This window comes from Schistocerca serialis, chromosome 1 (assembly GCF_023864345.2).
Source record: "Schistocerca serialis cubense isolate TAMUIC-IGC-003099 chromosome 1, iqSchSeri2.2, whole genome shotgun sequence".
Classification (NCBI taxonomy): Eukaryota; Metazoa; Arthropoda; class Insecta; order Orthoptera; family Acrididae; genus Schistocerca; species Schistocerca serialis.
Window position 1 is genome coordinate 363,639,762 of NC_064638.1, and position 25,493 is coordinate 363,665,254.

The following is a 25,493-nucleotide window of genomic DNA, read 5'->3' on the forward strand; positions in this document are numbered from 1 at the left end:
ACCGGTTGGATATCCTGGGTCCTGCAGACGTCAGTCTTCCTAGGTGCCCAAACAGGTTCCTCATGCAGCATTGTAGGAATGTGACTTTGCCTGAGTCTCAACTTTTTTACCGTTTTAAAGGGAAATGAAGGACGAGAGATTGGATTCAATGTCTGTTCCACTTCCTCCCTTATGACCTCTTGAAGTGAAGTGCCTCGGTTTTTTGCTCGCCGTGCAATGCAAGTGCTTTCTGAACTTCCTTTCTCATTATCTGATGAGCACTTGTTAGACCAGTTTCTTTCCCCATCACAACATCGATAGAATGTTTGGAAGCCCTTCAAACTTCTTGCGTGTAATTCTTTATTGATGCATTGTCTCGATATACTGGCACCATTTTACGAAGTTATCAGCTGCCAAAACTTCCTTCATGAGTAGGGCTTGATACATGTCCTCAGCAACACCCTTCATGAGATGTGCAAACTTACCTTCCTCCTTCATTCTAGGATCCACTATTTTACACAGCTCCAGAACGTCTTGAATGGAGGATGATGATGATGATGATTCTCCCGGACGCTGTGTCCTGCACTTTAATTTATCTTCAGCCTTGCACTTTAGTCGTTGTGTGTCGCCAGGATACTTCCGCCTCGAATACTTCCAAGCTTGTGAACTTCTCCTCATTGTTCTCATACCATTGCTTGGCAGTGCCCTCCAACTAGAAAGATACCTTAGCCAAACACACGGTGTCATCCTATTTGTTAAATTTGGCTATATGCTCGTATACTTTCAGCTACTTGTCTGGATCTTGGCCATCGTCGCCAGAGAACCCAGAAGGATGTCTCATGTGGTGGCACACAGTTGCTTTCATCATAACATTCTGTTTTTCGTCACATAAATGGCGGCTCTGTCGTGGCCTGATGGGAGCCACTGTGTAGTCGATAATGTGTGGTATCACAAGTTCCAATACCCAGTGTCTCCACCAGAATAATGTCACATAGAAGAAGGGGGTGAGTAGATGAATGACGAACACTAACTCTACTTAATGAAGGTTTATTCAGCACTTGCACATGTGAGCACAGAATGAACTGCCTCCGGCCAGAACACATACGGTATATATATACAGCTACAGAACATTCCAGTACAATGATTATTGCCATTTGTGGATACTTCTAGAATGTACTCGAACTGAATATGTTGTTGTTGTTGTTGTTGTTGTTGTGGTCTTCAGTCCTGAGACTGGTTTGATGCAGCTCTCCATGCTACTCTATCCTGTGCAAGCTTCTTCATCTCCCAGTACCTACTGCAACCTACATCCTTCTGAATCTGCTTAGTGTATTGATCTCTTGGTCTCCCTCTACGATTTTTACCCTCCACGCTGCCCTCCAATGCTAAATTTGTGATCCCTTGATGCCTCAAAACATGTCCTACCAACCGATCCCTTCTTCTAGTCAAGTTGTGCCACAAACTTCTCTTCTCCCCAATCCTATTCAATACCTCCTCATTAGTTACGTGATCTACCCACCTTATCTTCAGCATTCTTCTGTAGCACCACATTTGGAAAGCTTCTATTCTCTTCTTGTCCAAACTGGTTATCGCCCATGTTTCACTTCCATACATGGCTACACTCCATACAAATACTTTCAGAAACGACTTCCTGACACTTAAATCTATACTCGATGTTAACAAATTTCTCTTCTTCAGAAACGATTTCCTTGCCATTGCCAGTCTACATTTTATATCCTCTCTACTTCGACCATTATCAGTTATTTTACTCCCTAAATAGCAAAACTCCTTTACTACTTTAAGTGTCTCATTTCCTAATCTAATCCCCTCAGCATCACCCGATTTAATTTGACTACATTCCATTATCCTCGTTTTGCTTTTGTTGATGTTCATCTTATATCCTCCTTTCAAGACACTGTCCATTCCATTCAACTGCTCTTCCAAGTCCTTTGCTGTCTCTGACAGAATTACAATGTCATCGGCGAACCTCAAAGTTTTTACTTCTTCTCCATGAATTTTAATACCTACTCCGAATTTTTCTTTTGTTTCCTTTACTGCTTGCTCAATATACAGATTGAATAACATCGGGGAGAGGCTACAACCCTGTCTCACTCCTTTCCCAACCGCTGCTTCCCTTTCATGCCCCTCGACTCTTATAACTGCCATCTGGTTTCTGTACAAATTGTAAATAGCCTTTCGCTCCCTGTATTTTACCCCTGCCACCTTCAGAATTTGAAAGAGAGTATTCCAGTTAACGTTGTCAAAAGCTTTCTCTAAGTCTACAAATGCTAGAAACGTAGGTTTGCCTTTCCTTAATCTTTCTTCTAAGATACGTCGTAAGGTTAGTATTGCCTCACGTGTTCCAACATTTCTACGGAATCCAAACTGATCTTCCCCGAGGTCCGCTTCTACCAGTTTTTCCATTCGTCTATAAAGAATTCACGTTAGTATTTTGCAGCTGTGACTTATTAAACTGATAGTTCGGTAATTTTCACATCTGTCAACACCTGCTTTCTTTGGTATTGGAATTATTATATTCTTCTTGAAGTCTGTGGGTATTTCGCCTGTCTCATACATCTTGCTCACCAGATGGTAGAGTTTTGTCATGACTGGCTCTCCCAAGGCCATCAGTAGTTCTAATGGAATGTTGTCTACTCCCGGGGCCTTGTTTCGACTCAGGTCTTTCAGTGCTCTGTCAAACTCTTCACGCAGTATCTTATCTCCCATTTCATCTTCATCTACATCTACATCCTCTTCCATTTCCATAATATTGTCCTCAAGTACATCGCCCTTGTATAAACCCTCTATATACTCCTTCCACCTTTCTGCCTTCCCTTCTTTGCTTAGAACTGGGTTGCCATCTGAGCTCTTGATATTCATACAAGTGGTTCTCTTCTCTCCAAAGGTCTCTTTAATTTTCCTGTAGGCAGTATCTATCTTACCCCTAGTGAGACAAGCCTCTACATCCTTACATTTGTCCTCTAGCCATCCCTGCTTAGCCATTTTGCACTTTCTGTCGATCTCATTTTTGAGACGTTTGTATTCCCTTTTGCCTGCTTCATTTACTGCATTTTTATATTTTCTCCTTTCATCAATTAAATTCAATATTTCTTCTGTTACCCAAGGATTTCTATTAGCCCTCATCTTTTTACCTACTTGATCCTCTGCTGCCTTCACTACTTCATCCCTCAGAGCTACCCATTCTTCTTCTACTGTATTTCTTTCCCCCATTCCTGTCAATTGTTCCCTTATGCTCTCCCTGAAACTCTCTACAACCTCTCGTTCTTTCAGTTTATCCAGGTCCCATCTCCTTAAATTCCCACCTTTTTGCAGTTTCTTCAGTTTCAATCTGCAGTTCATAACCAATAGATTGTGGTCAGAATCCACATCTGCCCCTGGAAATGTCTTACAATTTAGAACCTGGTTCCTAAATCTCTGTCTTACCATGATATAATCTATCTGATACCTATTAGTATCTCCAGGATTCTTCCAGGTATACAACCTTCTTTTATGATTCTTGAACCAAGTGTTAGCTATGATTAAGTTATGCTCTGTGCAAAATTCTACAAGGCGGCTTCCTCTTTCATTTCTTCCCCCCAATCCATATTCACCTACTATGTTTCCTTCTCTCCCTTTTCCTACTGACGAATTCCAGTCACCCATGACTATTAAATTTTCGTCTCCCTTCACTACCTGAATAATTTCTTTTATCTCGTCATACATTTCATCAATTTCTTCATCATCTGCAGAGCTAGTTGGCATATAAACTTGTACTACTGTAGTAGGCATGGGCTTTGTGTCTATCTTGGCCACAATAATGCGTTCACTATGCTGTTTGTAGTAGCTAACCCGCACTCCTATTTTTTTATTCATTATTAAACCTACTCCTGCATTACCCCTATTTGATTTTGTATTTATAACCCTGTAATCACCTGACCAAAAGTCTTGTTCCTCCTGCCACCGAACTTCACTAATTCCCACTATATCTAACTTTAACCTATCCATTTCCCTTTTTAAATTTTCTAACCGACCTGCCCAATTAAGGGATCTGACATTCCACGCTCCGATCCGTAGAATGCCAGTTTTCTTTCTCCTGATAACGACGTCCTCTTGAGTAGTCCCCGCCCGGAGATCCGAATGGGGGACTATTTTACCTCCGGAATATTTTACCCAAGAGGACGCCATCATCATTTAATCATACAGTAAAGCTGCATGTCCTCGGGAAAAATTACGGCTGTAGTTTCCCCTTGCTTTCAGCCGTTCGCAGTACCAGAACAGCAAGGCCGTTTTGGTTAATGTCACAAGGCCAGATCAGTCAATCATCCAGACTGTTGCCCCTGCAACTACTGAAAAGGCTGCTGCCCCTCCTCAGGAACCACATGTTTGTCTGGCCTCTCAACAGATACCCCTCCGTTGTGGTTGCACCTACGGTACGGCCATCTGTATCGCTGAGGCACGCAAGCCTCCCCACCAACGGCAAGGTCCATGGTTCATGGGGGAAGGAACTGAATATATAAATTAAAATTTCACAATTCAGGTGAGTTTTGAACTCATGACCCTCCATGCAACAGCCTAGTATCAATAACCACTACACTATGGTGATTGTGCTACTCAGCTTCTTCTGTGACAATATCATTTTCCTCATTGCTCTGCTTGGTCATTTTCATTGGTCTCTATTATGTTCTGTTCTGTTTTTGAACCATTCTCTCTTCTTGAGTGCTTCTGCAAATCACTCATTCCATCATGGAGTTGCTTTGTGTCTGACTTTTCTTGATGTCCTTCGACATGCTTCTTCAGCTGCCTTGACTAGACCCTGTTCAAACCTCCTCCACTCTTCCTCTACATCCTTCCTCTCACCTTTCAGAAGCTGTCTCTTAATTGTCCCTGTATATCTCTCGGTTTCTCTATTTTTCAGTTTCCTGCACTTGATTTTTGCCCATATGTACTTGTTCCGAATTTCTTCAGTGTCTCTACCAATAGTCTGTGGTCTCCACCAAGGTTAATGCTTGCTAGTCAGATTACACAATTCGATTGCATGTGCAGTCCAGAGGACCTCAACAAAACAATGACTTTGATTAATGACAAAACAATGTAAACTTTCCTTAAAAGCTTAAAAAGTTGACTGAGGTGAAATATACAGTGAGCACAATGACACCTCTCAAATTAAGATATTACTTAAGTTTGTATCCAATATTTAGTTGCAGTAAGTTCTGCAGCCAAAACAAATTTTCTGAATGATAACAGTCACCTGTATTGGCTGGACTGAAACATCCTTTTATTTTGCAATCTGAAACACATACCAGGTGTAACAAAGTTAAAAGCCAAAATATAAAACAGCTGATTTCTTAGTCCAAAGAGTGAAAAGATAATTTACATAGCACAAACCATCAAAATTCAAATACCTGGGATACAGTCAAGGTCGCAAAGTCATACCATGGTAAAAACATTGTAGATTGGCATAGTATGCAATAAGTTAAGAACAATCATGTTTAAATAATACAAAGAGGGATTTTGCAGGGCTTAATCACAGGCCAGTTACTGTTCTTCCTACAGGTTAATGATAAAACGTTTCATTTGAATCCCGAAGCAGAATTTGTCCTTTGTACAGCTAATATAAGCATTATTGTTGAGCCAAGAAAAATGTTTGAATTCAGCTATTTTGCCACTCAATAACTGCCAATTTTGAGGACATAGAAATCAACATATTTTGCATAGAAAAGATTATCATAATGGACACATGTGGAACCTGCTGTAGAGCAGTGAGGAATGACTGACAGTGTGAAGACTGGCTACTTGGGTGTAGTGAAGCAACCAACTTTCATAGAGAACTTCAACTACGCAATTCAGGATGACATCAAACATATCGCTGGGAATTCACCACACACAAATGTGAACATTAAGTCCCTCTTTGACCAACACCAGAAGCCCTGCATGAAATGTTCGATCGATCATCCAAGTGCAGTGTGTCATGAGGCACTCATGCATGGATGAGACTGGTGTGTCACCAGTCATGATCACATAATATGTGGTACATTCTACATCTGATTCCCCTAAGACATTACTAGCACGAATAATTTCCAAACGTGTTCTTTGTGACCAGAACACTGTCAGTTGAGTCCCTATGATTTTTGCTAGGCCTTCTTTAAGGTAAAAAGTTTCAAATGAAGGCTTGCAAACATTACTGGTACTATTCTGTCATTGTTCAGATATTGTATCCAATAAGGTTACTAGTACCTACCAGGATTACATGTTGCTCCTATCATTCCTTAACACATTACTTATTCTCCACTGGTAGATGTATGGAAGCACAAGGCAGCCTGTAGTACTTCATGTACCTGTCGGCACTTTCTGCTGAAGCTGCAGTGTTTCACTGTTTCTCGCCACTGACCATGAGTAGTCTGTCTTGTAGGTTTGTGATGCATGACTTTCGAACTGTGTATGATAGTGACTCTGGAAGAATAAGCACGTATTCTCCCATATATTGTACGGAACACTTTTATATTTCATACTTTTGTTCAGCATTGTTTGTAATGGTGAAAGCAATTCAGTATCTATGAACACTCACAAGATACATGGAACCAGCATTATTACAGCACCACAATAGCATACAATATTCTTTGCCTGACTTTATTTGCATGTATAGTAGAGGCTGAACTGTCTAAAGTGGAAGAATTCAATTAATACTTTCGCTATCTGCGTAAGTCCCAACTCAACTACAATACTATTCATGTCTTAATATCTCTCAAGGCCAGATTTAATAAAAATGATTGGACAAGAACATGTTGTTTCTAATGGAAAAAAATCACATCCTACATAACAAATAAATGGAGAAACAATAAATGGCAAATTTGATATTAACTAGGTTAATGATCACAATGCATTTCGACTATTACATCAAAATATATATGAAGCTTGTTCAATAAGGAAAATGAGTATCTCATGTCAATACAAGACACTGACAAATCTTAAGACTGACAGATTTTCTATGCATGATGGAAGATCATCTGGAAGTCACAGAAATTGAACTACTGCATCTGCAGGATATTATCATTTACTGTATGTGTAATGTGAGGAAAGGTGGAAGTAGCTATATACGCAAAAAGCTGAATAATGTTGCAGGGTGGAGACCTCATAGGATGTGGCATAAAACAACTATGCGAGTGACATACACTTGGAAACATACAGGATAGCATTTCTAGCAGTCTAGTTGAGGTCCTCTCTATCCAGGATGGTACTTCACATAATCCAACAGGAAAAAAAGTATAACCTGTCTCCACATATCAATGATTATCTATGACTCTACATAGGCTCCCAAGCAGCAATGTTTTAAACTTTATTGAGCAATTACAGGGGTACTAGAAAGCCGTAGTGGAAATAACTAGGAAGTGATTGTCTGTGGAGGATTCAATAGAGATTCAAAATATTTGGGATAAACAATGGTCCATGGACAGCAAATTCAATAAACTTATGTAGACAATCAATGCATACTCCACCATTAGACATCAGAGGAAATAAAAATCACTATATCGCAAAAAAGTAGTAATTCTTCTGGGTATGATGGTATCTTGTGCTGACTCAATAGCACCGGACCCTTGGGTTACCTTGGTAATCAGTTAATGAGTCAACTTACCTCTCTCTCTCTCTCTCTCTCTCTCTCTCTCTCTCTCTCACTCACACACACACACACACACACACACACACACACACACACACACACACACACACACACACACAAACAGTGCAGACTGGGTTTCATTGGGAAATGCAATGAGTCTACAAAGGATGGTTATATACAACAGAATATTGCTCAAGAGAGTGGGACACATACAACACAGAGCTAACGGGGGATATTAAATGTATACAAGAAAGGGCAGCACAAATGGTCACAGGTTGATTTCACCCAAAAGAGAGCCATGAAAATGCTATAAGAACTGGACTGGCAGATGCTTGAAGATAAATACCAGTTTCCTATGAAAGACTAGTTATAATGTTTCAAGAACCAGCTTTAAATAGAGAATAGAGGAATATACTACAACCCTCAACATACCTCTCCCAGAAGTCTATAAGTGTAGTTCATTCCATCACTAAAAACTCATTTTTAATTTGGCAAGTCCTTTATCCAAAGTCATTTTTGGAGACTGTAGATATTGCTGAAATAAATCTACCTCCTTCAGTATCATGTGCCAAAAGTTGATGTAGGGCAAAAATGTAATATTACATCCAGTTGGAAACAGCAGGCTTTCTACAGTTCTAAAACATGTGACACTAAAGAAACACATGAGAATGCAATGAACTCCACAAAGATTAAATCACTCCACAATGTTTAACACACGAACATAACAGAGATTTTAAATTGACTAATCAAATTTTTTTTATTGTATTCCTCTATGTACACTTGAATTAATGTGACACAGTCATAACTTTGAGCCCTGCACAACACGATATCCAGCCCATCCTTTTCTAGCTGCTGTTGAATATCTTTTGACATTTTTCTGCAGTCTTTCCCATCATTAAAAAAACTTAAGAACGATTCCTGAACTTCAACAATGTTGTCTTCTCCTTGGGGGTATCTAATTGTTTGACTCATTTGGTCAGTTCTGCTTTCATCAAGAGTGCTGACAAAAATTGTTCTGTAATATTTAGCGTATATAGGGTGTTACAAAAAGGTACGGCCAAACTTTCAGGAAACATTCCTCACACACAAATAAAGAAAAGATGTTATGTGGACATGTGTCCGGAAATGCTTAATTTCCATGTTAGAGCTCATTTTAGTTCTTCCACCTACACTCAATGGAGCACGTTATCATGATTTCGTATGGGATACTCTACCTGTGCTGCTAGAACATGTGCCTTTACAAGTACGACACAACATGTGGTTCATGAACGATGGAGCTCTTGCACATTTCAGTCGAAGCGTTCGTACGCTTCTCAACGACAGATTCGGTGACCGATGGATTGGTAGAGGCGGACCAATTCCATGGCCCCCCACACTCTCCTGACCTCAACCCTCTTGACTTTCATTTATGGGGGCATTTGAAAGCTCTTGTCTATGCAACCCCGGTACCAAATGTAGAGACTCTTCGTGCTCGTATTCTGGACGGCTGTGATACAATACGCCATTCTCCAGGGCTGCATCAGCGCATCAGGGATTCCATGTGATGGAGGGTGGATGCATGTATTCTTGCTAGCGGAGGAGATTTTGAACATTTCCTGTAACAAAGTGTTTGAAGTCACGCTGGTACGTTCTGTTGCTGCGTGTTTCCATTCCATGATTAATGTGATTTGAAGAGAAGTAATAAAATGAGCTCTAACATGGAAAGTAAGCGTTTCCGGACATGTCCACATAACATATTTTCTTTCTTTGTGTGTGAGGAATGTTTCCTGAAAGTTTGGCCGTACCTTTTTGTAACACCCTGTATATATACAACATACATTTTTTTTTAGATGGAACCCCATTAGTTTTGTTAGCGCATCTGAACATATAAACAAATACGTAATCAGTGCCGTTTGTTGCATTGTAAAATGTTAATTACATCCGGAGATATTGTAACCTGAAGTTGACACTCGAGTACCACTCCTCCGCTGTTCGCTCGTGTGTATCGGAGAGCACCGAATTACGTAGGGATCCAAAGGGAACGGTGATGGACCTTAGGTACAGAAGAGACTGGAACAGCACATTACGTCCACATGCTAACACCTTTTTATTGATCTTTTTCACTGACGCACATGTACATTACCATGAGAGGTGAGGTACACATACACACGTGGTTTCCGTTTTCAATTGCGGAGTGGAATAGAGTGTGTCTCAACATGTCAGGCCAATAGATGTTCAATGTGGTGGCCATCATTTGCTGCACACAATTGCAATCTCTGGCGTAATGAATGTCGTACACGCCGTGTGTGTGTGTGTGTGTGTGTGTGTGTGTGTGTGTGTGTGTGTGCGCGCGCAATAAATTAGTTTTACAACCATTTGGCAAATAAGAGGGTGCTCTCTGTGATCCATTGCCAGACTGCTGTAGTTTTAAACGATGCTCTTTCAACACTGGATCATATTTTGCCACAACAGGACCAACTCTTAAGAAATTTGCCTTTTTTTTTTTGCTGAAACATCTTCACAATGACCATGGAAAATAATATTTTGCTGGACCAAGAATAATTTAACGTCTAAAAGGCAGTGTAAAATGTTTCTCCAACACTGACAGAAGCCAGAATCAAATTTATTTTTGTTGGTATCTCCGTCAGACATACAATTGGCAGGAAAAACACTGCAGTTCCTTTGTTGGTGACAAGTGTAGCATCCATTTCCTTAATCATTTAGTTCCATTCAAATGTTAGTAAAACCATGACAAAGTTACATATCAGTTTGTTCCTTTAGAATACTCACTTGGTCTGTCTATAGATTCAAAAAACTGTCTCCTAGTTTTGATGTACTTCACTACCATTTTCAATAATTACAGTTCTGATATGCTCCGGAACAGATTGGCCAGCTTGCAGTATCATTGAATGAGGAGGAGTCGAAGTTAGATGAAACAGAAATATTATCATTCTTGCCATTACTATCTTTATCACTTTTATCATTGTCACTTATGTCAATGTCTTCATTAAAACCACTTACAGTAGGGGGTTATATGGAGAAGGAGACCAGACAGCGAGGTCATCGGTCTCATTAGATTAGGGAAGGGCGAGGAAGGAAGCAGGCCGTGCCCTTTCAAAGGAACCATCCCGGCATTTGCCTGGAGCGATTTAGGGAAATCGTGGAAAACGTAAATCAGGATGGCCGGACACGGGATTCAACCCTCATCCTCCCACTTACAGTACTCTTTTCACCTGTGTCTATAGCCTCAATATCAGTAATTTATCTGAATGCCAGAGCCAAATTCCACAGTTTGATTACTCTTTCCTTCACCATCTTTATTTTCTCCATAAGCAGGTAGGTATTTGGATAAATATCCAGTGAGTAATTTAGCCTCTTTAGTCTTTGCTTTTCTTCATTTGCTTTTCTAAGAGCCAGATGGGTGAATTCTTTTCACTGAAGGGAGAGGGGGAGGGGTGGAGGGGGGGGGGGGGGGGGGGGGAATTGCAAGGTTATATTAATGTGACAGATTGTGCCCACATATTCATTAACAGTAATTTGTCTCTGTATAGCTTGTAGGATACAATACAGAGCAGATAGGTGCTATCATGATCATAAATTCACAGTCTTTAAAGATGAATGTTGTATGTATCATTTATATTGCAGCTGATAATAAAGACAATTTTTTAAATGGATAACAAGATTATTTTTATTTTACTAGTCAATAAACCATTATTTGTTTGCAAACATCCTGATTCTACAATATGTAACATTTCTATATTACACCAGAGTTTTGCTTGCACTAAAACAGTGTAAAAACAAGAAACTAATGTTTGCAAAAGATTACAAGATTTCTAATCCTGATAATATGTAGAAGAAAATTTTGGGACAGTAATAACCTAATTAGAAACGCAGGTATTTACTTTCTTGGATACACAAGAATACATTCACTTAAGTTTTCCACAAATTACTGCAACCAGTTGCCTTTTGTTTTATTACATAATTTTTATTTTGTATTACACATTTAAAATCATCTACCAATTCATCATCAGATCAAAAATGAAATTATGTCTCATTATAAACATGAAAAATTACTCAACAAAGACATGTACAGGCTGCACCTAACATTAAGCAACTATCTCCTGCTATCCTAACTTGTACAATTCTTAGACATAGTTCAACAATCTGTGGATAAAGAAATGCTAAAAATGTCATTCAAATAAAAGAAAAAGCTCTCTGTCCTAACAGCTAAAAAGATCCACCAACTCCCATTCTAATTCACCTGCTGAACAATAAAAATTCTCTGACACAGTACGGAACACAACAAGCATTAACTTCTGCAACACAGAGCTAAATTTTCTATGTAAAGGGCTTAAAAATAATATTGCCGCCAAACTTGATGAAAACACTGTTAAATATCTAATTACTAACACTTAGGTAGCCTGTCTATCAGCAAAATTAAGTCAAAATGAAAAAAATGCTCTAGCACATGAAGCAAACAAAATTAAAGAAAAATTTAGAAACAGAAAAATTCCCCATGAACACACACAAAGAAGCTACAACACTGAAGCAAATCAATAAAAAACTAATTAACAACAATGCCCTTGTTGTTAAGGCAGACAAAAGCTCTGCAGTTAGAAAAATGTATAAATCAGGGCACAGTAACAAAAATTTATAATATTTCGAAAATAACAACATAACTGAATTACAGCCTGGTGCAACCCCCAAATACCAAGGGAAAAAACTGATTAAGAGCTGCAGTTTCCTCCTAACATCCACTGAAGCCAAATACTGCATAATAATGAACCCTACAGCTGCAAAGCTCAGATCACAGCACCAAATTCACAGTGCAGTTCACCCAAATCAACTCAGTGATCAGTCCTAGATACAAAATAACTAAAAAACTTCATGAAATTCTTAGTAAACCCATCATATTTACAACCAGGTACCCTATAAAAAAACAACTATGAATTGACTGACAGTGTCAAAGATGTCACTACACCCAGTACAACAAAGTTTACATCCCTCGACATAGTTAACGTCTACACCAGCATACCCTTAAGGTCTACATCATCATACCCGTAACAGAAGCACATTGAATGATCAAACTTAACTTATTGAATCACAAAAGGTACAGTAATGTAGACATCTACTAACTAATGGATCTGCTTGAGTTGGTGCTATCTCAAATTACTTTTCCTTTAATAACAAAATCTATATCCAGAATGATGTTTTAGCAATGGGAAGTGAGTTAGCTGGCCTATTAGCTGACATCTAAATTAATAATCTAGAAATCAATTATTTTAAAGCAAACAAAACAGAAAATGGCAAAATCACTAACTATAAACTTTACATTGATGATACCTTGATACTGTACAAAGGGACAATCACTGAAATAGAAAGATTAGCTGAGAAACTTAATAATACGGATCCCAAAGAACCTTTTACTGTTGAACACCTAACACAACATGGAATTAATTTTCTTGACCTAACTTGCCACAACAACAAACAAATTCCAAATTTATAGGAAACCCACTACATTAGATATAATTAAAAATAACTTATCAGTCCAACAAATACAAATTAGCCTTTTTTAGATCAGCACTCAACTGTAGAAACAAAATTCAAGCTGAATCTGATGTAAAAAGCAAAGAACAACACATTTTAAAAACAATAGCCCACAACAATGCTTATGACCCATCCATAGCCAACAAATTAGATGAAAAAATAAAAACCAGCCGAACACCATCAACAACAAGTTTCGAAGAGCAGTCTGCAGCTCGTGGTCTTGTGGTAGCATTCTCACTTCCCGCGCACAGGGACCTGGGTTCGATTCCCGGCGGGTTCAGGGATTTTCTCTGCCTCGTGATGACTGGGTGTTGTGTGTTCTTCGTCATCATTTCATGATCACTGACTTGCAAGTCGCGGCCGAACTTCCCCGCATGGGGCCTCCCGGCCAACAATGCCATACGATCATTTCATTTTTTCCAATAGCAGAAGATACTAATATATATAACTCCATGCCTTTCCCCAGTAAGATCTTGTATCAATGTTCTAATCTGTTTAAACCACACAAAGTGAAAGTAAATTTCCACACAAACAACAAACCAAATAGCTCACAACACTAGAACAGCCAACCCTTCCATTTCGCAAATCTGGTATATATAAATTAACCTGCAACAAGTTCTGCTACTACATGAGGCAAATAAGAAGAAATTTTGTGATTCAATACAAAGAGCACACAGACACGCCCAGCTTAAAAAATTTAAATAAATCAAGTGGTGCAGCCCATTTAGCATGAAATAGTCATTTAATTACAGTCACTAAAACAAACCTACATATTCTACACAGTGTAGACAAAGGAATAAAGATGAGTCTCATGGAGCAATTAGAGATTTTCACCCATAATAATAAATTACCCCACACCATCTTAAATGAACAAACTGGCTTAGCAAATAACCCATTTTTTTCAAAATGCAAAGAATATGTAAACCTGAAAAACTAAACCACCAAGGGCCAAAACAATAATAATAATAATAATAATAATAATAATAACCCTTCACTCATACCCTCTCACTCTCACTCTCCATGCATGCACACGCTCTTCATGCAGAGCTCTATGTTTATTTCGTAAGTAATGATGAATGTGGCCTAAACATCAAGATAAATGTCAAATGTAATTTCAGCACTAATACTGTAGATATAATATCGTCCAAACTCAAAGTTTTAAAAATTTTGTAAATAGCACATGTCAAGTTTGTAATGTAAATATAAATTATTTTGCAATAATGAATTTAATATAAACAGATATATAATTACTGTCATGAACATGCAATCCAAGTACTGGACAAAGCCACACACTGCTCCAACTCAAACTCTCAGAACCTAACTTTAATCATGCTCTTTGGTTTATTTAAGTCTTGTAAAGCATATAGAAGTTGTTACCTGTGGTTATATTTGTGAAGTGATCTAAAATTAATGTCATTGGAAAAAATACAGTATGTTTTCCAAACTAATGTGTGCACCAAGAAACAAAATCAACTGATACTGTAAGTAATGCAATTAAATCAATCTCATGATCTGACTATTTCTTGCCATATTATGTGCTTACATGTTTCATTTATACATTTTTGCCATATATACACGATCACCATAGTGCTGCAAATGTGCAATGAATATGTTCCATCTGATGATGAATAGCTAGGCAATTTGAAATCAGCAACGGAAAATGGAAGTTGAATAATACAACGTAAGGAACTGGTTGCAGTAATTTGTGAGAAACTTTATTCATCACAGTCGCAGTGTTCCACATTCATAATGGATTGTAACTGAATGTGCCACAATGAAAGCCAAAGGAAACATTACATTAATTACACAGTATTTCTAATTCAGCTTTAGGATGAATGAAATGAAATTATATGAAGTTAACATGAAACTCATGGTATTCTGGAGTGCTTTGGGAGTAGGGTGACCGACCACATTTTCTTCGAACAAAAGTGGGACTTTCATACATTTTCTTGGCCAAAAAGTGGGACAATTTTTATTTCTCATTAAATATCACTTTTAATGCTAACATCTCTTCTTCCTCTTTGTGTGTGTGTGTGTGTGTGTGTGTGTGTGTGTGTGTGTGTGTGTACACAAAACCAAACAAAGAATGGAAAGACTGGAAAAAGTACCTTTCAAGTTTTCAGAAATTTACTTATTAAGAAATGTAACATTTATAACACAGAATGTAGAAAGACATACAGTAACAATCACTAAAATAAGTTCTTAGTGAACACAAGGATTGTGGATCCCACACTGCAATCATATTTCTTCAAAGATGAAATTTCATTCAGCAACTCAGGTTTGCCTAATAGGTATGAATAGGAGTCAGTGCAACTGTATTTACCGAAGTTTAAACAGGTCAGTAAAATACAGTTAACGCTCCTCACCATAAATCTATTCCTCTCATCTGTCCACTGTGACAATAGTAGGCTAAAAACTCTTTCAACATTTGCATTGTGGGCAGGGAGTGAAAAGAAGTACTGCGCTATATTAAGTGATTCTCTGAACTGTTCATTACAATGGCAAGATCTGAAAAACCTACACCCTTTTTCATGTGCCATCAACTGATTCCATTGTTCACTGCCTGCTTCTACTTGTTGTTTTACAAATGACTGTATATGAACTATTTCATCAAATAAGGGGCTGTCATTTCTTAGAATGCCCTTTTCATTTAGCCACATTAAAGTATTTTCAACTACTGACCATTCTGGTGGTTCTGTGAGCATCATCCATGAGAATATAGAAAACTCAGCTCTTCCATGTAACCATGAGGCATAAAGCTTTGATACTGCTATGTCAAATTTCTTAACAGACTGGTCATCACAATCATTCAGCAGTTTTTTTACACTTAGTGGTACAAAATGTTCATGTTTCCTTGAATTTAGACTTGTCAAAGCTTTAATTAAGACTGCTAATACTTCACATATGGAATTATTCTGTTTCTCAATGCTCAAAATGGATTGTTGGAAAACACTCATTTGTGAATGTACAAAAAGTAAATAATATTCATCTAGAGGATCACTTAAAAAACTCTTTCTGCAGGGCACTTTGAGTTAGACTGTGACAAAAAGTAAGATTTCAAAGGTTCATACATTTTCGAGATCCTTTCTATGGCTGGCAACAATGAAAGCCACCTTGTTTTGGAAAAGGAAAGTAAATTTTTGTGACACCAACAAATTCACAGAATTCAGCGAGTTCTGCAACATGAATAGAAAAAATATGAAAATGGTTGTACAACTTCATGACAATGCAGTCAATGTCAACAAGTAAAACATCACAAGCACTTTGAAGTGTGTTATGAACAACATGTGCTGGACAACCTATGCCAACAATGTTAGAGTTTTTTCATTTTTCTTTCAGATGTGTGAAAACATTATTACCCTCTTTCTTCATTAACCCCCCAAAATTACAGTTAGTATTGTCTGCACCAAATGCAACACACTTTGAGATGATACTGAATGACTGTACAACATGAGAAAGATAATTGGAAATTATTTCGGACTTTTCATTCTGTAATTCATCAAGATCAAGCAATTTCATCTGCAGTCCACCCTCACTTACAGAAAAATACTGAACTATCACAGGAAAAATTTTCTGATGCCCATGATTGCTAGCATTAGTAGATATTGGAAAGTATTTTGCACTGTTTACAGCAGCTATTACCTGTTTCTGGGAATGCGGAGCTATAACATTGTTGATAATTGCTTCACACTTTGTTCTTCCACATGAAACATTTTCTCCAATCTTAGAATCAGGAATTTTTTTTGTTTAGTTGAACACTGCAGTCATTAGAATGATAGCTTTGGTGGTGTTTAACAACATGGAATGACAGGGTTCCTTCTGCTGCAGCTACGTTTTTCTGTTCCTGTGTATTTGAAGTTACAAAATATCTCGTCATTTTTTGCGAGGAACCTGCCGGTCGAAGATTTTTCCTGTGTTTCTCTGATTCTGATTCTATATGATGCTTGAGATCTGCAGCACCACCATGAGACATGGATACAGCACAGTTACATATGTTACATTTTGCTGAACAGTCATTGTCTATAGCAGTGAAGCAAGGAAATTTCCTCTGAAGCTCTTCCGAAAACTTTGATTTTCGTTTCTGCATCGCCACGACGTGCTAGCACTTCACAAAACTGATACGAAGTGCTGACAACAATGGCAAGCAAAAGCAAAGAAAATAAGAGTACGCAACAATTATAGTGCTTAAGCTGTACATTATCAGGGGGTACTAACGTATGGAATGACAGTTTCAATTAATAGTTTATACAATCGACACTCAGAAAATATTTTAACCACTTTGTAAATGTCTGAAAATAATCCTTGAAAAGCAGGACAAATTGCTTGTTTTAAAAAAAAAGTCGGGACAAATTTTTGAGCCTCAAAAAACGGGACAATCCCGATTAATCGGGACGTATGGTCACCCTACCGGTATTTGGGAGCCAACTGTTTGGGTTTTCTCTTTTCTGACAGATAGCCTCACAGAATTTCCAAGGGAAGTCAAACACCCACTGCAGCTACTATCTTCATTTGGTCTTATAACAATTCATAAATTATATCATTATTTTATGACAATAAGGTTCAACGTGGTTGCCTTCATTACTATCTTTAATACATATGTCGTTCCTCTTCTGGATGAAATCATTTCACAATTTCTCTGTTGTTCAGATGTATTTTTTTTACGTATGACACCGAAACCACAATAGAGCAACCTTTTAAGGTGCTGCCTGTAACTAGATATTGGGTGCGCTCAGCAGAAAACCATTACGAAACATTTTTCCTATGGTTAGTCCTGGTGCATGAAGTCTAGAAACTCTGGTGTCAATCTTTATGTCTACAGTTGGTAAAAATTTATGCTTAAATTTAGATAACTCTGCTCTAGTGCATCTAGTTGGATTTTAATGTTCATAATATAAACTATATGATAATTATGCTTAACCTTTGAAAAAGTAATTTTTAGAATGTAATTCTTTAATTTAAAAAAAAAAAAAAAAAAAAAAAAATACACCTCTCTGGTATGCTGCTTTTCACTGCACCTTTGCATGTATTTTTAAACTGTACTTTTAGTACACCTAGTTGATGGCATAAGTATCCATGTAGAATAACTGCATCAAGCAGACAACTGTTTATCATTCTACAGTTTCAAAGCCTCATGTAATGTTTTACAAAAATTCTAAAACTTCAGAACACACCCATTGACAGTAGTCATGGCCTGATGTTAGGTAAGAATGTACCTATGTTTATAATTTGCACATGCACAGGTCCTTGCACTTTCAACTGCCTCTTATTTACATAACATATTTTGGCCTTTTCTGGGAATTTATTTACAATGGTTTGATCCTGGAGAGCCTCCAAATACTGAGGGCCTCTAGATTTGCAGTCCCCCCCTCCCCCGGACCAGAGGCCAGGGGTGAGGCACCCCTTTCACCTCACCTCCACTCCCCTTTCCTATTCATTCATGAAATTTGTCATTAACGGTCCACTGCAGTTTGAGATTAATGTAGGTATTCACAAATACAATATTATAATGGGAAAAAAATTGCACTTACCTCAGAGAAATCTTAACGACGGCACAGATAGGAATTAAACACACAACTATGACATTCCTTCAACTGTCAGATCATGGAAACTAAATGTCTGACAAGTGGTAGAAATGGTTAAAGTAATTTCTGCTTAGCAAATAACTCTACACCATTTTAATAGAAAAAGATTATCAATTACAATCCTGTAAATACATATATTTTTAAACTGCTTATGCAATGTTTTGTTCAACAGGAACATTCCACATTTATCATGAAAATGATCTATGGAACACAAAACCAACTATCACTAATGGCCAACAAATGAGAGAAACAAGTGCAAAATTATCGATGAGTACTTTGACAGGGTTATTTTTTGTTACTTTGGTTATTCTGCAAGTGTTTCCATTACTGTCTGCTGAACCAGAGCAATTGTGACACTTGAAAATATGTGTGCGCTTGATGTACATAAAGTGATAGGTCGTTTCCATGTATAAGGAATGAGTATGGATCTAAAACTGTAGCCCCCCTCCACTCACTACTATTCTTCCCCCTTCCAGAAATGTTTGAATTATTCATCACCAGTTTTTGTATTCTTTTTGTTAATTATTACTTGAACTGTTATCAGAGAACATAATTATTTACACAAGAGATTGATTTAGACAGATGACAGAAAATACTAACTCATGATGTTTTATTAATTCAGAATTGTAAGATTTCAAGAGTGAATGTATAAATGGCATTTTCATTTGAGCATTTTAATCCACATGGAAAAAGTATTTGTACTGGTAGGTTTTACCTGTTCCTCTTTAATATTTCTTAGCTGCAAGCATTCCATCTACTAGTAATTTAACACAGTCCTGGTCCTCTTGCCCTCTTTTCCCAACATACATATACATAATCACTGTTACCCATTACTAGTATTTCTTCTATTCACTGGTTATGTTGTTCATCTCCTACTGTGAGAAAACCTCTAAAGCTAAGCAAGCGAGATGAAATATACATATCACTGAGATACTGCTTTGATGGAAGTGCTTCCAGGGATGTCCATTAATAATTTGGTATTGTTAGACACATGCACTTTCTGTTATTTGTCAAAGGTACTTGCTTAGCAGAAAAAGATTAAGTATGTTTTGAAGTGTAATGAGTCACAGTCTATGTCAAGATGATCAGTTGATACCGAGTTCACTATTGCCACTGTTAAATAATCTTTAGCACAATTTGGCAAATTAAACAAGTAAAACTGCAAGAAACCAATTTTCAAAGTAATGGCTTCTTCCCAGTAAATCAGTCTTTCCCAATAGTTTTCATATATGCAGAATTAACAACCATGTCGCAAAAATACTGATGAAAAATCCTTAATTTAAATCAAAATTTATTTATACAGTATAAATACATTATTTATACAGTATAGTACATTTCTTTGTGTTACTCACAGCATATAAATGATAGCAGTATTCAGAACAAAATTTCCTACTTTTAACTTATTTTGTCCAATTTGGAAAACAAGAACAAAACAAAAAAGAAATATTTTTAAAAGAAGCAACACATTTCTCATAGTAAAAAGTTTTATGAAAAGTAATGAGCTCAAAACCTTAATTTGTAATGCTGAAGACTTTTTCATTGGTAAAAAGAAGGCAGTATCCAGAGTTATTTAAACTGAAAGTGACTCCTAAAACTGACAGCCACTTTCATCTCAAAACATACACTAAACCAAATTATTTTACATTACAGAGTGCACAATGTGCTTGTTATTTATGATAATCTCGAACTCAGACTGAGTAATGGACCCAAATCGCCATTACAGTATAACAGCAGGTATTAGGAATCAACACAAATCACATTATAAATGCATCATTCATATCACACCAGGCAAACATTTGACACTGAAAATACATTCTTTCAAACAATAAAAGTCTGGAGGATTTTGTGAGATTTCAAATTTGCATAACATGGGTACTGTTATGCTTTCATGTCTTTATCTTGCAGAGGTCTAATAATAGGGACAGAAATATTCATACCCACTTTTCCATAAGGTAAACCAGATAACATAGCCGAGGATTTTTGAAAGATGCAAACTGACTGGTATGGCCATACTGTAATTCATCATGTGTATTTACGCAGACACATTCATACAAATATACATACAGATCACAATGTTATTTCAAAAAGAACACACATTATCAGCGACGTGATGTTCCAAAAAAATTAATTTTGAAATAAACTAGTAATAAACATATATATCTCTATGTTTGTAATGTCCAAGTCTTGAACTATGGTAATTAAACAAGCAAAATAATGTTAAAAATATCTAACTCTAAGGCTTTATACAGGTGCCATTTTTATTTCTTATTTTCAATGCCCAGTAACAACATATGACAGTAGTCTAAAGTTCAAAATATAAAAGTAGTAATAATAATAATAATGATGAAAACACAAGTGATAAAATTTTGTTCAAAACTGAATACAGACAGATTGAAAAGTTTTTAATCACCAGAAGCTGAACTTGTGATCCAGCCAACAGGAAACAAAGCATGTGCTTGATTTGTGAGTTTCAGAAACCAAAAGCTTCTTATTTAGAATATGAAGAAGACATGGGAAGGTTAATTCACTCCAACTCATCAGTCAACAGGACCAAAGTGGCACCAGACTCACTAGAATAGACACTAGTGGCATACTGACTGTTCCCTTTCTTGTGTACACACACACACACACACACACACACACACACACACACACACACTGGTCTTAAACCATTAACCTTTCCCTGTGCTGCTTTCTTTATCAGATCTCTGCTGCCCTTTTGTGGTTCAGCATATCAAAGTGTGAGAAAAACCTTCAGCTCTGAAAACTCAAATGTATATTTATGCATACTATAGTGCTAGATCATAATTTCAACTATTGGTGTTCTTAATTTGTCACGTTTCAGTAGTTCTAATCCTGTGTGAAACACAAGAAGTAAAGACTAATACAATGTTGTGCTTTTAGAAACATGGTCCACAAGTGAACTTCCCAGATATGCTTGCAGAATAAGTTTCAGAACATCTTTAAAACTGCTGGCGGTAATGGATCAATTAATATAATTTAATTTAGTTTTTTTAGCACTGAAGGGCATTTTTTGACCTGACTTTTCCATCAGAGTGGTGTGCTAAAACCTCTCATTTACAAAATGCATGCACACTTACATTATGGGTGATTAAGCATTTTACATATAAAATGTGTAATCCAATTTTAGATATGAACTGCCTACTAGAAAACTTCTGGAATGCAAATCCCATCTGGACGTCTTCAGAACAGTAGACTACTACACCATACAATTAAATAATGCATCAATCTGAGTGCAGTTGTACAAAATGAAACATCGAATAGGATATCAATTTGCGGCATGAGAGGAATAGAAACAGCATGTTATATGACAACACAGTGAGTGGCCTTTTTGGTGAGCATTAAAACTTGATAACCTTTACACAAACAGCTTACAAAATATATACATATATTCCCAGTGCTTGAATTGTAAAGGCTGTAAAACACTAGATAAGTTAACATTCATAGTAGAAACGGTATGTTGCAACATGAAAATGCAATGTCTCTTCTACATTTCATGTAGACATAGGAAAGAGCCACTGGGTCATCTTGAAGCCAGAACTGTGTACAATTCTGAGATGCATTCATTTCATTATGAAAATTTTCTTGCAGCAGTTGGTAAAAGGAGGTAATGGCATTATATAAGATAAAAATAAATACGCTTCAATATTAGTGTAGGATATACCAACAAAATTCTCACACTGATACTGTGTGCATTATTATAAAATGATATGTTCCTTTAATAATGTGACAAATTGTGTTGGTGTAAAAAGAGAGCAGCACACTTTTATAATGTAAGTATCATTCTAGACAAAAATAAAAGGTTTTATCAATTAATTCTAAACATAACTTTTACCAAAAATAACAGTGCCATTTCCTCACTTTTACCACCTTCTGAAATAATATTAAAAGAAACTCATTTACACAAAACCTTTCTTCAGTCTATCATTTCAAAAACTGTGTTGGCTGTAATTTCCATATGGTCCTGTTGTGACTGGCAATTGCATTCAACACTTTCCATAAATGCAGTTCTTGCTCTTTTCTTTGGAAATGCATTAAACTTCATACTCCCCCCAAAAATTTGGGTTCATGGAATTAGACCAATTCCATCAATTTTATGGAACAATGCCTTTCCAGTACGGTCATTTAAAATTCACTTCAAGCATAAAATTCTCTGTTGGAATTTTTTGTGTATGAATTGACAGTTGGTGAACGCTTCGGCTCATCTAAAGCGTACGAACCTTCATCCTTCTTCCGCATTCTGTACACGATGAACATCACAACAAGTATAGCACACAGCAAACCAACAACAGCACCTCCAATCACCGCTGTGGGAAGAAATTAAAAACAAAATTCATTACTGAATAAACACTACAGAATTATGAAACATTTAATTAACAAAATACAATATTAATGCCTTTAAATGACATGAAAACAATACAGATTCTTGAATGTACACTATCTGATCAAATGTATCCCAACATCCCCATGCAATGCGACCACTAAATGTCAACAGGGGCTGATCCACCAGTACAAAAGATGGTAGGGAGCTTTGCATTACCAGTAGAAAAGTAGTACCAACAGAATGAGTCACTTAGGAGAGCTCAGTGACTTCAAACGTGGACTAGTCATTGGATGTTACCTCACTGACAAATCCATCAGGAAAACTTCGTTCCTCCCAAGTCCAAGTTGTTGGTGATGCGATTGTAAAGTGGAAATGGGAAGTCCTAAACAATCACAACTAAAATAAACCAGGTATACCTCATGAACTGATGGAGAAAGACTATCAAGCATTATGGAGGGTGGTTGTAAAAATTGCACACAATTAACAGAAAAAAATCTCGCATGAATTCCAAACTGCTACCAGCGGTGCCACTAGCACAATGACAGGGCGTATATTAGTTAAAAAGAATGGGGTACAATGGTCGACAAGCACCTCATAAGCTACACATTTCTCTAGTTGATGCCAAGCAACACTCAAGTAGTGTAATCCACTGGACAGTGGATGACTTGAAACAAATGCCTGGATAGCATTAACTGCCATCACAAGCAGTGACAATACTGAAGTGCAGAGGAGATGACATTACAGTATGGGGTCATTTTTCATTGTTAGGACAAGTCTCCTTGAGAAAATGGTAAATATGGAAGAATATGAACACATTTTACAACATCGTGTAGTGTCCCCAGAAGAGTTCAAGGCATCATAAAAGTGAAGGATGGACATATCCCATATTAATGTCCCACAACAAGTTTCCAGATACTTTTTATCCGATTGTGTACATCTACTTACTGTAGGGTAGCAGGCCGATACATACGGCAGGGGGGGGGGGGGGGGGGGGGAGATACAAGAAACCTAATTTTGTATGTATTACTCTGCCAGATTAATACAACTTTCTTGCAAATCATTTTTGAGACTTCTGTAGTGTATAGATTACTAAATGGAAGTGACTAAAGGTGTGTGCGAAGAAACTTTAGAGAATAATAATACAGGGGAAAGATTGACTTTTCTTTGATAAAATAGTATTTTTACCTGTTACTGAATCAGCTGGCTTACAAAATGCAATATTCAGACATAGTTACCAAAAACATAACGTAAAAGATACAGCAATGGTACTGTTGCTGAATGAGAAAGTAATGGCAAGAAGTATAAATGTTAAGAGAAGCTTAAGTACATATTGTAATGGCAATTCAACAGTACATTCACATTTTCTGTTGCTTACATCTCCTTACATTAAATCTATAACAATTACTTGCCATGTTTTAGTCTTAATGTCTGTTAAGTTTTCCTTTGCAATAAGTGCTGTATTTCTATCTGTTACATATAACAGAGACACATGGATGAACTTACCTGCTAAAATACCCGGTTGGGCAAAGAAGGATGTTGCTCTGTCTTCCTGCTTAGGGTTCATGACTACCGTCGGATCTTTGTGCACATCAATTTCAGTTCGTACTTCCTTGTCTTCTTCTGGGCTTTCAGGAGGCTCGTTTCCAACTCCAGTGACCTCTACAGGACTCTGTGGCGGAGTGTCGACAGGTTTCTGAAGTGACAGAGAATTAATTAATTACTATTCTTTTATAATTTTAGACTGGCCCTGTGACAACCAAGCACTGATACAAAGGAACCAAGGAGCTCTTATAATGTATTGGTAACTGTGAAAATAGACCTAATGAATGCTATTTAACAAAGCAATGAAAATATCTGGAGGCCTGAAGATATAGAAACTCTGTGACAATACTTTTCACATAACTGACTAATCATTTAGTTTTCTATGGCATTTTTAAATAGATGAGACGTGCATATTGACAACAAAACAATGTAATATGCCAAATGCCGATTTCTATCTACACTTATGAACAAGTATCAGAGAGGCCTGTGGAAAGTGTTCATGATCATTCCGAGAGAGAGAGAGACAGAGAGAGAGCATTTTCCATCATTTTTGAGACAAGACGTAAGACATAATTTTGGAGTTGTTTGCAGATGGTAAAATTTCACTTTTTCACATGTTTCAAAAATATCACTGGAACTATGGCCCAGATTATAATAAAGAACATATCTTTGACATGCAGGGAGACATTCTAGCATCCTTACCATATACAAATTTCAAATTTTTATGTGATTTTTGTAAGAGACTTTAACACCACTTTCTATCACAGTGGAGAGCAGAGCATTGTGAGATTCACTGCAGACAATACATGTCATGATAACATCAGATACAATCTAATTTTAAACAGATTATAGTTGTTTAACGCTACCTGATTTGACTTGACAGATGGGAGCAAGCAATGCCAAC

The 25,493-nt window shown here is 37.1% G+C and overlaps 1 protein-coding gene across 1 annotated transcript in view; it reads right to left on the reverse strand.

Moving 5' to 3' along the window:
• Nucleotides 1-19,976: 19,976 nt before the first annotated feature.
• The window catches only part of LOC126470400 (syndecan), a 244,098-nt gene continuing 238,581 nt past the window's right edge, over nucleotides 19,977-25,493 (reverse strand). The window contains exons 4-5 of the mRNA XM_050098249.1: nucleotides 24,551-24,740; nucleotides 19,977-23,030 (exon numbers count right to left, since the gene is read on the reverse strand). Coding sequence (XP_049954206.1) covers nucleotides 22,861-23,030; nucleotides 24,551-24,740 — 360 coding nt within the window. The 3' untranslated portion in view covers nucleotides 19,977-22,860. The remainder of the gene's footprint in view (nucleotides 23,031-24,550; nucleotides 24,741-25,493) is intronic.